A 15,830-nucleotide genomic window follows, 5' to 3' on the forward strand; every position below is an offset into this window, starting at 1 on the left:
AATTTGATCTCTTAATTCAGAGGTTCAAAAGCGCTCCCACCGCGCCAATTGGCAGCCACAGATTTCTAATAATGTTGACGAGGTACAAATTTAGGCTCTCAATATTAGGTGTTTCTACTAACAAGATTCTGATTCTTATTGAAAAAGGAGCTCCACCACTATATTAAGCATTAGCAACAGCGTAGGGCCTTTTCATGATTTAGAGCTATGATGAAAAAGAAGAATAAGCAATATTTCATGAACCACATCACCATTTTGGCCTTGATTCTGAAAGTAGGGATGATTTTACTAATTGGATTGTACATGAGAAGTCGGCCCTAAAAGCTGCCCAATTAAAACGCCTAGAGTTCTAATTCTCTAGGCCATGAAAATCCATCAGATTATTCTCCAAAAAAAAAAAAAAAAAAAATCAATCCATCAGATGATTTCTTTACATCTAAGAATAACAAAGTCAGATACTGATTATGAATTAAATTAACGTCCAAGAATTGCATTGTATGATCAAATAGAAATGAGAAACTGTATTTTATTAAGATTGCTGTACCTGTAACATTGCATTTTTTGATCAAATCGAAATCAGAAATTGTATTCCATTCAAATTGCTGTAACACTGTTGTTTAGTGTTTCAGCAAGGCAAGTCATATACCATACCTAAGGAAAAACTGGTGTTCATACATTAAGTGGCAGGCTCAAGGATGAGAGATGATAAGAGTTTTAACTTCCGCTGTTGCTGCAAAACCATTGGTCATCACAGTGCCAAGTCTCCTCCCAGTTCACCAATGACCATCTCTAGTTTCCTCAACATATCTGGTGATAACAAGAAATGCAGGAACAGAATTCAGAATTGCAAGGTTAGAGATAGACATCTAACCCACACTTCATTGGCTTCTAGTGACGGAGTATTGGATTGGTTTACATGAGTAATTTTCACCATAAACAAGGTCAGTGAAAATTAACTATGGCATTTCTGTACACTTGCTCCAAATGAGAATGAGTTCTCTTATAATGGACCACAAATTAGAAAGCCCATAAATATCAGTCCACCCAAGCGAAGAATGAGATCACTGCATATCATTTACTAACAAAAAGGATAGCAGGAATTGATTCCTAACCATTGCATGTTACAAGATTCCCAAAACCATAAACAGGTATCAAATTTGTAATTAAAGAACTACTCAGAAATTAAATAAAAAATAATGTAAAAAAGTATGAGCTTAAGTTTAAAATCAGAAACCAGAAGAAGTTAACTAACCGTTGAAAGAAGAATCTGTCATATGACCAAAGAAACATAAAAGACACAAACAACAGCAAATATTTGGTGGAAAACTAAAATGACATAATTAGCAGAAAGATGCTAAAAAATAATGTTAACAGTTTAAAGGAAAGCCATTCTAGAAGTATCCCCTTCGAGAGATTTCCAAATGACAGTAATAAAATGGATTCATACCAACAGGTTAACCATCAGTGCAAACATATTACAGAGAGGAGAAAATAGCACTTACTGGGTGTTCAGATAAAATGAATCAGGTTGTTTAATTGGTTCTGCAGCATTTTCACGTTTACACATTCAATAAGACAAATATAGGTTGCCAATATTGAGGCAAGAATCTATAAATAGTATATGTATTATATGGCGAACCAAGAGTTGTCATGTTCACAACCACATAATCAGCATACCTTCTTCTGCCTGGGTGCAAGAGTCAAAGAGAAGAGCTATGAAGCTTGGAGGTAAGGAAGCACAAGTGGCATCCAAGCCATGAGCAAGCATTGGCTCCTTGGAACATATATGTTTTATGCTTTCATGACCTGATATGAGCTGTGCTATAGGTTCATAATTCCCATTAGGATTCACATTGCTCAATATCTCAACAGGTCTGCAAAGTTCTTTTTTTTTTCAAGCATCAGTTACAATCTTCCAATGTGTTATCTTTTGTGATTTTAGATCATCTTATAGACACAGTAAAAGAATAAATGATCATGCATAAAGACATGAATAATTCATCACCCCTCATGAGTGGCCTTCATAAAGATATGCTCAGATGAAGAATAATATGTCATTTCTAATCCAAATTTGCTATTTGTAAGTCCAATATTTCTGACATCCTTCAAGCCTTCCTGGGGTGGAAACAAAAAAAAAGACATCACAAAGCAAGCAAAAATTTCATGCATGGATATCTTTAGATACAAACTGCCACGACTTTGTAATACCATTATGGAAAACTAAACTATATTGGTATGAAGAATTTCCATAACAACGTCCTAAAAGCTTTACCCAAAAGTACAAGATTTTTCATTCCTAACCCTACTATGGGAGTGCAAGAGCAATTGCCTCCCATTTTACTAAGTACTTGTATGGAATAAACACTTCATCATCTTAAAGAATATATTTACAAGCACAGAGGATAACTCCTCCTTTATTTCCCTATTCTCCATATATAAGATCATCAACTAAATCTATGAGGATTCATGCAGTTAAATCAGAGATATTACAGTCCCTAAGAAACTTAGGTAGAACATGAGTAAATGTACTCACACCTTTAAAGAGTTTATGAATGTTTGTGAGTCAGAAGATGATGAAAAGTGCATGGCAAACTTTTGAACCTGCAAAGTAAAAATAAATGCTCAACATAAATGCAAAATAAAAACTACAACTTAAGTATCTTTTCTTATCCAGTTGCACTAATGGATGATGCAGTTCATGGGGTCAGTTAGAGCACCTTATGGCAAAAAACTAGAGAACAGAGGATTATCTATTCATTGTTCTTTGAATATATACATGTGAATACTAGTGTGCATATGGAAGTGTTCTATATAAACTTAGGGAAAAGTGGAAAGTTTAGTCTTAAAACCAAGATTTCAGTGATGCATCAAACTAGCTTCACAAGTAATCTGAATTGCAGTTCAGAAGCTTGCCTGCCCTAAGCTATCTCTGTAACTTGAAAATACAACTCTGCTACCTCTAACTGGGCGTTCCTCCAGACATGAAACCTGAGGCCAAGAGAAAACCAGATTGGAAATCTGGTGTTCTTCCTGTCAGACATTCATAAAACAACCAAGCTGATCAGTAGATTTCCAATAACTTCTCCACCACAATCAAGATAAAGTAAATCAAGCTTTGTGCCAAAAATTGCCATTATAGTAACAAAGTGAAGGATTTCTTTGTCATATCTAAGGATTCGTCATAACCTCAGAAACTTTTTAAGATCTTACAGAAAAGACCATACTCCCAATTAGCAATTGGCTCTTAGGCCTTCTAATCCAAATAATTATAAAGACAGCAAGCTCATGGCTAGAAATTAAATGGCCTGACTCCCATACCAGCAATACTTGCCCAGCGAACACATCTGACACAGAAAATAAAACAAATAATTAAAAAAAAATATATATTTCATTTCAGCCTACTTCCCCAAATTCATAACCTGGAATGACCACTTTAGATTGAGCCATGTTGCACATTTCAACTTCAATCTTAAACCGAGTCATTTATCAAAGATGGAATGCTTTCACACCTAAACTAATAGGAGATTATGAAAACTAACTAATTCAAATGATTATGTGCAAATATTTAAAGCGCTAACTTAACAAATACCAATGAGGAGCATGGGATATCTTTTAAAAAACATGAATTTCATAGTGTAAAATCAATCCACGGGCAAAAATGGAGAAAAGAGACACAACGATGCCATAAGTTTCTCAATTATTCAGAGTGTGAAGCAATAGAAACTAAGAGCAAATACCAAAGGCCTCAAACATGAACATAAAATAAACCAAAGGAACACACAAAATCTCATTGACTAATTAGCTTTCTTGTCCCTTTAGAAACAATTAAGATTGGGAAAACCTGGAAATGTAATCAGGAAAAGTTTTGAGTAGCATTCCCAGAAGCAGATTGAAAAGAAAGAAAGGAAGAAAGAAGGAATATCAAGGTATCCCTTATAGAAAGCAAACTATACCCTGCCTTGATTTTCTTTTCACAATAATGGCACACGCATAGTTCACAAATTCCACCAACCTTGAAACATCACTCACGAAACTAGTCGTAATCAGAATTGCAATTTTCAAATTAGCATTTTCAACATCTAAAAAGAAAATGCAATGAAATGACAGAGGCCCGCCAAAATAAGAAATACCCACATAGACTATCCCGTGAAATGAGACAATAAGGACGACCCCAAGAACGCGGTAATCACTTATGAGATGCAGAAAGGCCATTGATGAATAAGAGACCCATCTGCCAAAAGGGTTTCTCTTGATGCAACTGGAAGTAAGAGGCTTAAGGATGTGACAAGTTGAGGGGAAAAAAGGAAAGCTGAAGAAGCAAGAGTAGTGAATCTGCCACAGGTCTTTATTCATGGGTTCAGGAGCTGCTTCGTTTGGGTTTTGAGGCTGCTCGCTTCCCGCCATTTGAGTCTCGTTTCCTTCTCCTCTCCCGGCTTGTCACTTCCGCATGGTGTTCTCGTTTATCTCTCTGTGTTTGGGGGCTTGGCCTCGGTGAAAAGTAGTATTACACTACTGCTGCCAGCAGTCTAGCACCGAAATATAGGAATGGCCATGAGCTATATTTATTTATTTATTATTTTTATAAATTTTTTAAAGAATATATTCATACATATTACACTCGATTACTTTTATATCGCATGAAAAATAAGGAAAAATGTGAAGTAATAAATTATAGGTGAAGCAAAGGAATTTAAACTTATTTTTCACTATTGTTATTGATGGAGCAAGATTTCAAATTAGGGTGGAATACAAATTGTTTAAGTTATATGAATAAATATTAAATTTATGTGAATAATGAATAAATATTATTTTAAAATCTTATTTGATTCAAAATAATTTACTTCTCAAGAAATATATTTTCAAAAAAGTTATTTAATTGGTATACTAAATTCTCGATAAATAAAAATTTATTAATAAAAATTTATTAATAAAATAACATAAATATTCTTACTATAATATTTAAAATATTTAATTTAATATAGCATATTATATACTATCTAAACACTTTACTTATATACTAATCAATATATAATTTTTTTAAGGCATGATAATGAACAAAATATAATAAAATTTTTTATAAAAAAATAAAATAAAAATTCTTAGATTTAATTAATTTTTTTATTTATATAAATACATATTGAATACAAAATAATATCATGAAAGAGAAAATTAAAAGGAGTAAAGCTAAAAGCAAAAGGATGCTAGAGATTTTTTTTTTCTCAGGTTAGGCAAGGAAATTTATTCCCCTACACGAAAGTACAACCCATCTAACTTATAGAGAAATTAAACAATCATGACAATTAAATAAAGCTATTATTTTAAACTTAAACTTTCTTAGCTAAGTTACTCAATCAAATAAACCCTAAATATATCTAATAATTTTAGGATAAATTTTAATGATTGTCCTTAAATTTATATAATTATAACTATAATTTTTTAACTTAAAAATGTAAAATAAAACTCCTTCAACTTTTAATTTTTACACAATAAAATCTTTGGCTTTCAATTTTTAATTTTCCAGATAGATGCTTATGTAAACAGCTCTAGCGTGACACTTAGTCAGCATTTCTCTTTCTCTCTCTTGCAAAATGCAAAATTATACCTTTTACATGTGAAAAATTATTCTCTCTACAGAGAAGATAAATATTCAATTTACACATTACTTTAGAGAAGAAAGAGAAATGCTAACTAAACGCCACGCTGAAACTATTCAGATTAGCTGAAAAACTAATGATTAGATATTAGAGAGATTTTATATTTAAAAGTTATAAGAGATTTTTTGTTACATTTTTAAGGTAAAAGATTATAGTGTTATAATAAGTTTATTGACAATTATTAAAATTTATCCAATAATTTTATTATATATATATATATATATTATCGAATGAATATGAGAGATATATTATGGAGCAAATGTGACGCCAACATGTATGCTATGTATGGCCATTGATTGACCAACTTTGCTCAAAACTTTTCAATTGGTCATCAAGGGTTTCACAATCCTCTGTAAACATGAGTTATTTACAAAATCGTGAAGTTTCTAATTTAATTTTTATCAATTGCATTAAAAAAAAAAACTTAAACAATTGTGTTTTTCCACTTAGCAAACTCCTATTGGAAAATAATTTTGGACTGCAAATAGGCTCTTGCGGTGTAAGAAATTACGCAGAATTATCTGTTATACACTTCAATCATCATGCCGCATAACAAGCAATTAAAAAAAAAAAAAAACCCTCATTTTTGTCTGAGTAAATTACTAAAAATATTACTAAAAACCCTTGCCTCGGCTATGCTATTTCAAAACTAATAATTTTTCATTTTTGGTTACGTCAAAACTAGCAACTCTAATTCTTGTTCTAGTATGCACCTAGTGGTGGACCCTTCAGGGCACTGTTTCATTATGCTTTGGGGTTTCCATCATAAAGTCAACGATAGCGCTCATTGATGTCTTCTCCATAAACTAAGAAACTGCTTTAACTTCACGCAGAAAGGAACACAAAGAACAATGGAAGACCTTGACCAATCACCATAAATCATTTCAGTATAAAACCTTTACACAATACTCCGCTATCTTCTATCCTTTGAGAAAACCAGTTGTTCTTTAAAATTAGCAGAAATGGCAGAGGCTCTGGTTAAGTTCTTCCTACAGAGATTGGAATCTCTGTTGCTTCAAGAGACTCAGACCTTCGCTGCCCTTAATGATCAAATCGAACATATAGAAGGCTCACTCGGGGAGATTGGGGAATTTTTGGGAGATAGGGGCAGCGGAGGAAATGATGATGCTTTTTCGACTTGGGTCAACCAACTTCAAGATTTGGTTCATGACATGGACGACCAAGTTGATGAGTTCATCATTCAGATGGATAAGCAAATCGGATCCGATAGGTTGGCATTGACACAATGCTTCAGTAATGAACTACAGAAGATAGAATCTCAACTTGCTGAAATCATCCGCAGAATGGCAGAATCAGCCATAGCAGAAGAAGATACTGGAGAGCAAAAAGATAACACGGAACAATCTTATGGAAAGGAAGAAAGTCAGATGCAATTCAGTTCAACTACCATTGAAGGATGGAAGGAAGAGAATGAAGGTGAAGGGGAACAAGTTCCCGGGCAGAAAGAAGGTCAGACATCAACTTTGGTTTCATTCAACTTAAAATACAGAAATTTACCTTACTACCTTCAAGCTGGTTTGAAATATTGTTGTATATTCCCCGCGAATTACTGGATAAACAAGGGGAGATTGATCCGGTTGTTGGTAGCCGAAGGTCTGATACAAGAAAAAACAGGACATATGTTGGAGGACATAGCAGAGGAAAACATAAATGAGCTGGTCATACAGGGAATGCTTAAAGTGAAGGATGAACACCTGGAGCATGGAACCAAATTCACTGTTTCTTCTCCATATCGCAATTTCATAGGTGAAAATTTTGTAAGTACTCTTGCCAATTCAGATTTGACTATCCCCCATACAGCACGCCATGTTTTAACATCAGACATGATGAAAACTGGGCACAGTTTAAACAATCTCCGACCTCGTTCTTTATTCTTGTTTGGGAATCAAGATCATTTGGAAGGAACTTGGCTGGATTTGACATGGGCAAAGTTTTTGCGGGTGCTAGATCTAGAAGACACCAAAATCCAGAGTTTACCAGATGAAGTGGGAGACCTAATTCACCTGACATATCTTGGCTTGAAACACAGCAACATAAATGACCTTCCAGCAAGACTTGGTAAATTACGAGCACTGCAGACTTTAGATATCAGATGGTGTGGGAATTTATCAACACTATCACCGAACGTCTTAAGTCTCGTAAAATTAAGGCATCTCAAAATGTTCAAGAACATAAATGTTAGTGGGATGAAGCTACCAGAGGGAATAGGTAGATTAAGAAACCTCTTGACACTAACCGGTGTGCATGCTGGGGGTAGCATCGCAGGGGAATTAGACAAGCTCACTCAGCTCAGAAAACTGGGAGTGATGGACGTTGCTGAAGAGAATGCTGGTGAGCTACACACCTCCATAATGAAGATGCAAGGTCTTCTCTGCCTGTCTTTAGAAGCAAAACATACTTACAACAAGAACCACCTTGTGCTCTCGGAGTCATTCTTGCCTCCACCTCTTCTTAGGAAACTTCGCCTTGAAGGTTTCCTAGATAAGATACCTAGCTGGCTTGGCTCACTGGAAAATCTTACAAAGCTAAGACTAGGTTTCTCTCATTTATCCGAGAACCCAACATCAGTTCTACAGCTTCTACCCAATTTGGAAAATTTAACCTTGTGGCATGCTTTTGATGCACAGCAGTTGGGGAAAGAATTCTGCAAAGCAGGTGGATTTCCAAAGCTTGAGGTTCTCAGCATTGCTTCTCATGTTCTTGAGGCATGGACAGAACTTGAAGAGGGAGCATTGCCAAGCTTACAGTACCTCCACTTCCACAACTGCTTGCGTCTAAGGATGCTCCCTGAAGGTTTGCAGTACATCACTACCTTGAAGCAGTTGGATCTGCTGCCTTTGCTTGATGAACATGCTGAAAGGTTGAAACCTGATGGTGGGGAGGAAAATTACAAGATCAGAAACATTCCAAATATATCATTCATCACCATGTCTGTTTTGAATTCAATGGTAGGTTCCCATCCTTGCTGCCAAACCCAAGTGACATCTGAACAATAAAGTTATGGCCTAGTGGCAGGCTTATGTTTTTCAGACAAATAATTACATTAGAAATATATTTCCCAACTGTGAGATGTATCAATGGAAAATGTAATCCCACTTAAACAGAACATACTTGCAGAAAAGGAAAAGGGTGTACCATCTTTGTTTTGAGTCTACTTTGCAAATACAAATATCATGTTTTCTCCGATTAGAGTCTGGTCTGAGAGAATATGTTATTTATCTGCGGCCTTTGTCACGAATCATTAACTGGAGCAGTGCATGTAAAACAAGATATGAGAGCATGAAAGAGAACCTAGAATACGATGATTAATTATGAATTTATGGGCAATGGCATTACCTCTGGATAAAGCTTCCTGTGCATGATCTGATTTGACGACAATCTGAGATACAATCAATCATTTCATTGATTAACTGTAGCTACCTCCAATCCAACTGACACCAGGAATTTTTCTTACTCCAACATTGTCCATATCATCTCTCATCTTCTTTACATCATCCCACCTCCCATCACCTGCATAAATATTAGAAAGCATCACTCTGTAGGCACCTTTTCTGGGCTCGTTATCAAAGAGATGCTGGGATACCATTTCTGCCAACTCATAACTCCTATGACTATGACAACATGATAAAAGTGCTCCCCAAATTCCAGAATCCACCGGCTGTTTCAAGGGCAAGATAAAATTGTATGCCTCTTTCAATTCCCCTACCATCCCTAGGAGTTTTACAATGTGAACGTAATGCTCAGTTTTAGGTTGGATGCAAAATTCATCCATCATTCTCCTGAAAACTTCCCGCCCATCTTTGACAAGGCCACTATGACAGCATGCACAAAGAAGGGAAGAGAATGTAGATTCGTCAGGTTTCATCCCCGTCTCTATCATCTCCTCAAATAGTTTGAAAGCCTGAACAGCAAGTCCATGCAAACCAAGACCTGAAATTACTGAATTATAGGACACAACATTTCTGTTGGACATATTGTCAAAGACAAGAATCCCAAGTCCTACAAAACCACACTTCAAATACATATCTATAAGAGCCGAAGAAACCATGACGTTAGATTCAAATCCATGTCGAAGAACATAACCATGTATCTCAGAACCAGACCTTACATCTGCCAAATGGGCAGCAGCCACAAATATACTAGCAATCAAAATGGAATCTGCCTTCTTGCCTTCCACGGATAGATTCCTATAGAAAAACAGTGCCTTCTTATGATCTCCATACCAAGAATATCCTGTTATCAGAGCAGACCATGCAACTAAATCAGGCTGACATAAGCTGATAAAAACACCATATGCTAAATTCATGCATTTGAATCTTGAATACATGCTTACAAGTGCACTGCCTACATAAGCACTGCAATCAAAACCACTTTTCAAGCACAGCCCATGAATCCCTAGGCCAATTCCCAGCTGACTAAAATCTATTAAACCTGAGATGATCCCAACCAAAGTGTAACCATCTGGCTGCTGCTTCCCATTCTCTCGCATCCTATTAAACAACCGCAACCCTTCAGCCCAAAATTCACAAAAACTATAGCCAGAAATCATAGAATTCCACAGAACTAAATCCGGCTCAGATACCCCGGAAAACACCTTGCTCGCTTCGCTAACAAGGCCCATCTTTGAATAAGCTGTCACCAGTGCACTACAGGAAACAGAATCCAATGCCAACCCAGAAACAATTACTCCTCCATGTTCAAGTCTCAAACCATCCAGATCAAAGTTTTCATGGCACGCTCGTATAAGACACGCATAAGTAAAGTTATCGGGTCTGATTTGGGTTCCTAGCATCTTTGTATACAGCGATAGCGCTTCATCAAATTTGTGGGCTCGGGCAAAAGCTCGAATCATGGAATTCCAGAGGAATACGCTGCGTTGAGGAGTTTTATCGAACAGGTTGCAAGCAGAGCGAAGGTCATTGTTCAAGCCGTAGAATCTTAGAATTTTAGTAGCATAAAACGAGTCATGTGAGAGGTGGGCTCTGGTGATCGAAGCATGTAACTGCTTGGTTATTGATAGCGTTTGATGGGACTTCGCAAGCTCCAGGAGAAGCGAGGGATATTGAATAAACATTTCAAGGGGTCCATGTTTGCCGCAATAGAAAGTGAAAGTGAAAGAAGGTTAGCATGGGGTTTCCGGCCAGTTTCAACTTTCAAGATCGTTGTGTCTCTGGATTTTTTCGTTTTTTTCAATTAAACTGGATCTCAAATTGGGGTGGGCTGCCCTCTTTGAACCAAAATGGCCTGTTCAGCTATACTGGTCCTGATTTGGTGTTCTCCACTTATAAGGCCATTTTTCATTCTCGTTGGTCGGTAGTAAATAGCATATTTATGTCTTGTGGCCTCAACATCTGATTATAGACGAAGTCTAGAACTTAGTCCTCAAAGAATAAGAGCATCAAGACCGCTATAAGCACTGTAACATTCCGAATTTTTAAATAATATATATATATTTTAATCCTAGTATTGTGGACTTCATGTATGCACTTTCATTTCATATAAATTCGATCATTACTCGGATCTGTAATTTCGGACCGAGCAGATAAGCTGCTGGAACTATTTCAGAACCAAGTCAAGATTATAGGCTACCCCAACGTTTTCAAACATTCTGGACACGTTCCAGTTATCAGATTGACATAGGTAAACTCGAACTCTTCATTACTCAATTTTTACCTTGTACTGGGTTAGAATAAAATTTATAAAATATCCGTGGATGATAAAAAAAATTACGATTTCTATTGCAATAGTCTTATAATATTGTTAAGGACCGCGGGGCATGTTTATAGAATTTTTAAAATTAGTTTGGATAGTTTTTGAAAAATATTAGTTTTAAAGTCTTATAATTGAATTGTCTAATGTTGTGATTATTGCTTGGTTTGGAGGGCTCAGGAGGGGCCATATAATGATGATGAGATATGGGTTGAGTTTAGAAGTATTATTTGAACCATTTTGCAGGTTGGGTAGGTCATAGGTATACGGGAGATTCTGCCGGATTTTCAGCACAACTTAGGATGTCTTTGATCTTTTTCTAAACTTGTATTGAGTCAAATATATTAAATAATTGTAATAAAATTGTCAGGTGAGCCGGGACAGCCTTCCTCCTCCGCTTAGCCACCGCAGTGACCTCGGTTCAAGTTTGTGAGTAAAATATTAGTTTTAATTGTAATTTCGATATTATTTTATGTTCAAGCATGCCCATGCATCACTTATAAATATGTATCTATGTAGTTAAATACTAGGCACATTTTATATTGCATTCATAATTATTGAAGTGCCATGGATGTTGTTTGTGGTAATTTAGAGCATTGTGTGTGCGTGGCGTGCGTGTGGCATGGTATTGGATATGGACAGGATAGGTAGACATGGCTTGAGAGACACTCGCTGGGACCCGGTCCTTTGGGGTAGACACGGCTTGAGAGACACTCGCTGGAACCCCGCATTTGGTTTATTAAGCGAAAGTCCGGCTTGAGAGATACTCACTGCCAGAGGTTGGATTAAGAGGAGATCAGCTCCAAATTGCCTTTTTGAGGTTATGATGTGAAAATTATGACAATGTTGCATTTCACTCCACAGGGTGCATTAGCTTTAGATAGTTATAGAGATTATGATTAAAATTAGTATTTTACTCTCTAAGTTGAACGTTCACTCCTGTTCATCTATTTTTCCAAGCTACAGGAGGATTATTTATTGTGGCTAACCTGCTCTTCTTCTTCGCCGGTCCATTAATAGCATTTAATGTATTTTATACAATTGAGTTAAATTTTAGACTCTGCATGTGTTAGAAGCACTTATTTTTATTTTGGGCCTGTATTATAAAAGTTATGTTGGACCTATAAAATTATTAACTGTATGCGTGATGAGATTGGATGAGGGAGCTGAGCTCCTATTTGAGTTATGACATTTTGATTATGTTGAGGGTGAGCTGAGCTCCCCAATTTATTATATATTGTGTTTACAGGTCGGATGAGTCAAAAACTCCCCATTGAATGGTCCATTTTATGGTCAGATTCTGTCCGGTTGAATTCTTGAAATTGGGCCCAAATGGGCCTTAGAGTTGGGTTGAGGAATAGTTAGGTTTACTACAGGCCTCGGGGGCTTTAGGCTGGCCCAGGTTCTAGTGCTTGTCCGGCCCATAGGTTGGATCGTGACAAAAGTGGTATCAGAGCTTAGGCTTTAGATTCATGAGAAATAATGTAATTGGGAGTGTAAAAAGAAGTCTTGTAAGGAGGTTACATGTGGAGTATAGGAATTTTTTTCGTCTTTTTCTGTAATTCTTTGTTTCTAGATTCTGCGTTATATCTTGGGAAATATAAGAGTGCCTCAGTTAGTGTCTTGATTTTCGTGAAGTACATAGAAATGTGAAATAGAGTTAGCAGACATGTTGAGGTCTGCCATGGAAATACATTCTCCAAAAAATACTATATTTTTATCAGTATGGGTCCAAGTGTTGTGCCTATCTGGTGCTAGGCACGAGTATATAAAGGTGAGTTTTGATAGTATAATTGCACTAGATAAGGGTGAGGATACCACTGCTGGCAATCATCAGTGGATGACCCAGTCAAAGTGAGTTTATGATAATAGTAGATTCAAAAGAGATAAGAGATTAGGAGACCTAGTCTGTCAGGACGTATCGTAATAACTATACAATGTTCTCGATATATGCTCTGTAAGCTGCAGATTACAGTACCGACATGAGATTATTGTGTAGAGCTGCGTGCATCCCCGTGGTGCTCCATAATGAGGGTGTTTGCGGATGGCATCTGTTTTGGTACAATTATGCCAGAACAGAGTTCTATATCTGCAGAGGAGTTGGGAACTCCTATTTAGGGATCTAGAGCTAGAATATTGAAAAGTAACAGTTGGTTGGTAACTAGAGTCAGTAACTCGGTTACCCTAGTAACTCAGTTACCCTAGCATGAGCTCTAGTTACATCAAGAGTTGCCATCAGACAAGAGGTTACGAATTAGTTGCAAAGTAAATGTGACATCTATAGAGTAAGACCATCTGGTCTTCGGTATGGAATTTTGGATGGTTTTTACAGTACGACAGACGTTTTGCTTAGAGCTTAATGAGAATAGTATATCTTGTGTGTATCAGTAAGGTGTAAAGTACAACCCTACTACCTAGGGAAGGTTAAAATTATGAATTGATGATTTACAGAGCTATGATATGATAAGAGAGTCATGAATTTGACATGGTTTTGGCAAGGTGGTAAATGTAGTACCTTTGTTGCAGTAAGTTAGGGTATAGTCCTATCTTTTCAGAAGGGATCGAATGTTATTACTGATAATGATGACTTATGGAGTAGTGTCCCAGATGGGATTGTAGCATGAGATAGAGAGTTGTTAGCTTAGGTGTTCTGGAGAGGGTACATGTTCCATGTAAGAATTATAAGATGTAAGATCAAGATGTATGTAAGCCTTTAAATTGAATGACGGGTTTGGATACCTAGTATTTTAAGTTTCAGCTAATTAAATGGATATGAAAAATTAGAGTTGCTACAGATCCCCTCCCTAAAGTAGTAGGGGGTAGTATGTAGTCTAAAAGGATAAGAATAGAGATCACGTAGGAGAAGTATGACTGCTATTTCCTAAGTTCATCCTTAGCCTCTTAATGCTTAAGACTAAAGTATACTCCAAATAATGTAAAAGAAAAAGCACAAAAGTTAGCATCGATAAATCATAGAATATCTATATATATATATATATATATATATATATATATATATATATATATATATATATATAGATGGAGTGTGGTTTAAATGCAGTAGGAGAGATAGCCTGAATGCCAGTAGAAGTCTAACTAGGGTAGTTAGAGGATCAATTCTGAGTAACATTGAGGTATAGATAATGTGGTAGAGATAGTGGAAAGGTATAAGTTTCTAATATGACAATCAGGTTCAAAAGGAAAATAGAGCTAAAGGATGGAAGAGTGAAAGTTCAGATTTATGTAAGATAAAAAGAGTTGGTTAAAGAATAAACTAGAAAAACAAATTAGGATAAGATTAGAAAGAACAGAGCTAAAATACCGAGGAGGTGAATGTGTTTCTAGGAAGGGTAAACGAGATAAAAAAAAAAAAAAAAGGATAGAGAGCGTAGAAAAGGATGGCATTAGGAAGAATATTGTTAAGTTATGGAACCCAGAAGTACAGGACTTAGAGCAGGTCATAATTGATGTAGTGTTAGAAGCCTGAGCCTAGAGCTTAGAGTTACAGGATCTGGATTAGACCTTATCTATTTTCTACCCCCAAGGTAGGATAATGGGGCAATGACATAATAACCCTTTTGGTTGTTGACAGTATAATGGAAATTAGGTGAGGTGTGCGATCAAAGTAGGTAATAACTGTTGAGCGTGCTGTGGTAACTTGAATTATATTGTCAGATAAAGAAGCAAGATCAGTAGGAGTAAGTTAGATAAAAGTCAACATAAGGGATATAAATATGCAAGATGAGGGATAATGTCACAGAGATTTGATATTAAAATTTAGAGTGGTGAGACCTAGAGTAAAAAATTAGAGTTAGACATATATTTTCAGTGTGATCGATAGAATAATTATATAAAAAAAGTAATAATAAATAAATAAATAAATAATAGTATGATAATATGTAGCAGAACGCTAATAACGGTTAGAATAGGACAATATAGGTATAGGTGTAATTATAAGATATTGAGAAGTACATGGATTAGAGGAGTGATTGTTGGTAAGATTGTAATATATCTGAAAGAATCTGTGAATGCTTTTATCTTCTAGAATATAACTAAGTATAAGGAGCATTGGACAAATAATTATAAGTATGGAAGATAGATGGAGAGTAAAAAGGAAATAGTAAATTCTAAGATGATATGTGAAGCAGGACAACAGTATAAAAAATGGTAGATACAACTGATATCTTGTAATAACGCACAATAATTACGAAGAAATAATAAAACTAAAAAGGGAGACTAAGGGGTATGAGCTAAATCTTGTTTATCAAACAATGGCATACCATAAATGGTGGGAGAACATTTCTCCTTCTTTTCAAATTAGCTCGTGTTTCGATTCTAGGAGATTATGTTAAGAAAAGAGGTCGTGTCAAAGTGACCCAATTAATTGAAATTTTGATGGGCGTTAGTACATATCCAATCTTTTGAGGCGAAAATGACGATAATGGT

At 35.9% G+C, this 15,830-nt stretch overlaps 3 protein-coding genes across 7 annotated transcripts; 1 reads left to right on the plus strand and 2 right to left on the minus strand.

Annotated features, from left to right (window-relative positions):
* Positions 1–493: 493 nt before the first annotated feature.
* LOC131168880 (protein POOR HOMOLOGOUS SYNAPSIS 1-like) lies at positions 494–4,536 on the minus strand. Its single transcript, XM_058132559.1, has 6 exons — positions 4,191–4,536; positions 2,914–3,026; positions 2,536–2,601; positions 2,006–2,115; positions 1,678–1,874; positions 494–807 (listed from the first exon to the last, which is right to left on the minus strand). Exons 1-6 carry the CDS (start codon positions 4,402–4,404, stop codon positions 749–751), a joined length of 759 nt encoding a protein of 252 aa, XP_057988542.1. The 5' UTR covers positions 4,405–4,536; the 3' UTR covers positions 494–748.
* Positions 4,537–6,491: 1,955 nt separating this feature from the next.
* On the minus strand, positions 6,492–11,020 carry LOC110652144 (putative pentatricopeptide repeat-containing protein At1g64310). Of its 5 annotated transcripts, none has more exons than XM_058132558.1 (5): positions 9,012–11,020; positions 8,811–8,920; positions 7,912–8,543; positions 7,173–7,828; positions 6,492–6,989 (listed from the first exon to the last, which is right to left on the minus strand). In XM_058132558.1, the coding sequence occupies exon 1, from the start codon at positions 10,747–10,749 to the stop codon at positions 9,082–9,084; it is 1,668 nt and encodes a 555-aa protein (XP_057988541.1). In that variant the 5' UTR covers positions 10,750–11,020; the 3' UTR covers positions 6,492–6,989; positions 7,173–7,828; positions 7,912–8,543; positions 8,811–8,920; positions 9,012–9,081. The 5 variants fall into 5 exon arrangements, with proteins under 5 accessions (XP_057988541.1, XP_057988540.1, XP_057988539.1 ...); XM_058132557.1 differs by having other exon boundaries at positions 7,173–7,585; positions 7,679–8,543; XM_058132556.1 differs by having other exon boundaries at positions 7,173–7,270; positions 7,370–8,543.
* On the plus strand, positions 6,617–8,864 carry LOC110652142 (disease resistance protein RPM1-like). Its single transcript, XM_021807662.2, has one exon. It carries the CDS (start codon positions 6,617–6,619, stop codon positions 8,669–8,671), a length of 2,055 nt encoding a protein of 684 aa, XP_021663354.2. The 3' UTR covers positions 8,672–8,864.
* Positions 11,021–15,830: the final 4,810 nt, after the last annotated feature.

This window comes from Hevea brasiliensis, chromosome 13, assembly GCF_030052815.1.
Source record: "Hevea brasiliensis isolate MT/VB/25A 57/8 chromosome 13, ASM3005281v1, whole genome shotgun sequence".
NCBI classification, from domain to species: Eukaryota; Viridiplantae; Streptophyta; class Magnoliopsida; order Malpighiales; family Euphorbiaceae; genus Hevea; species Hevea brasiliensis.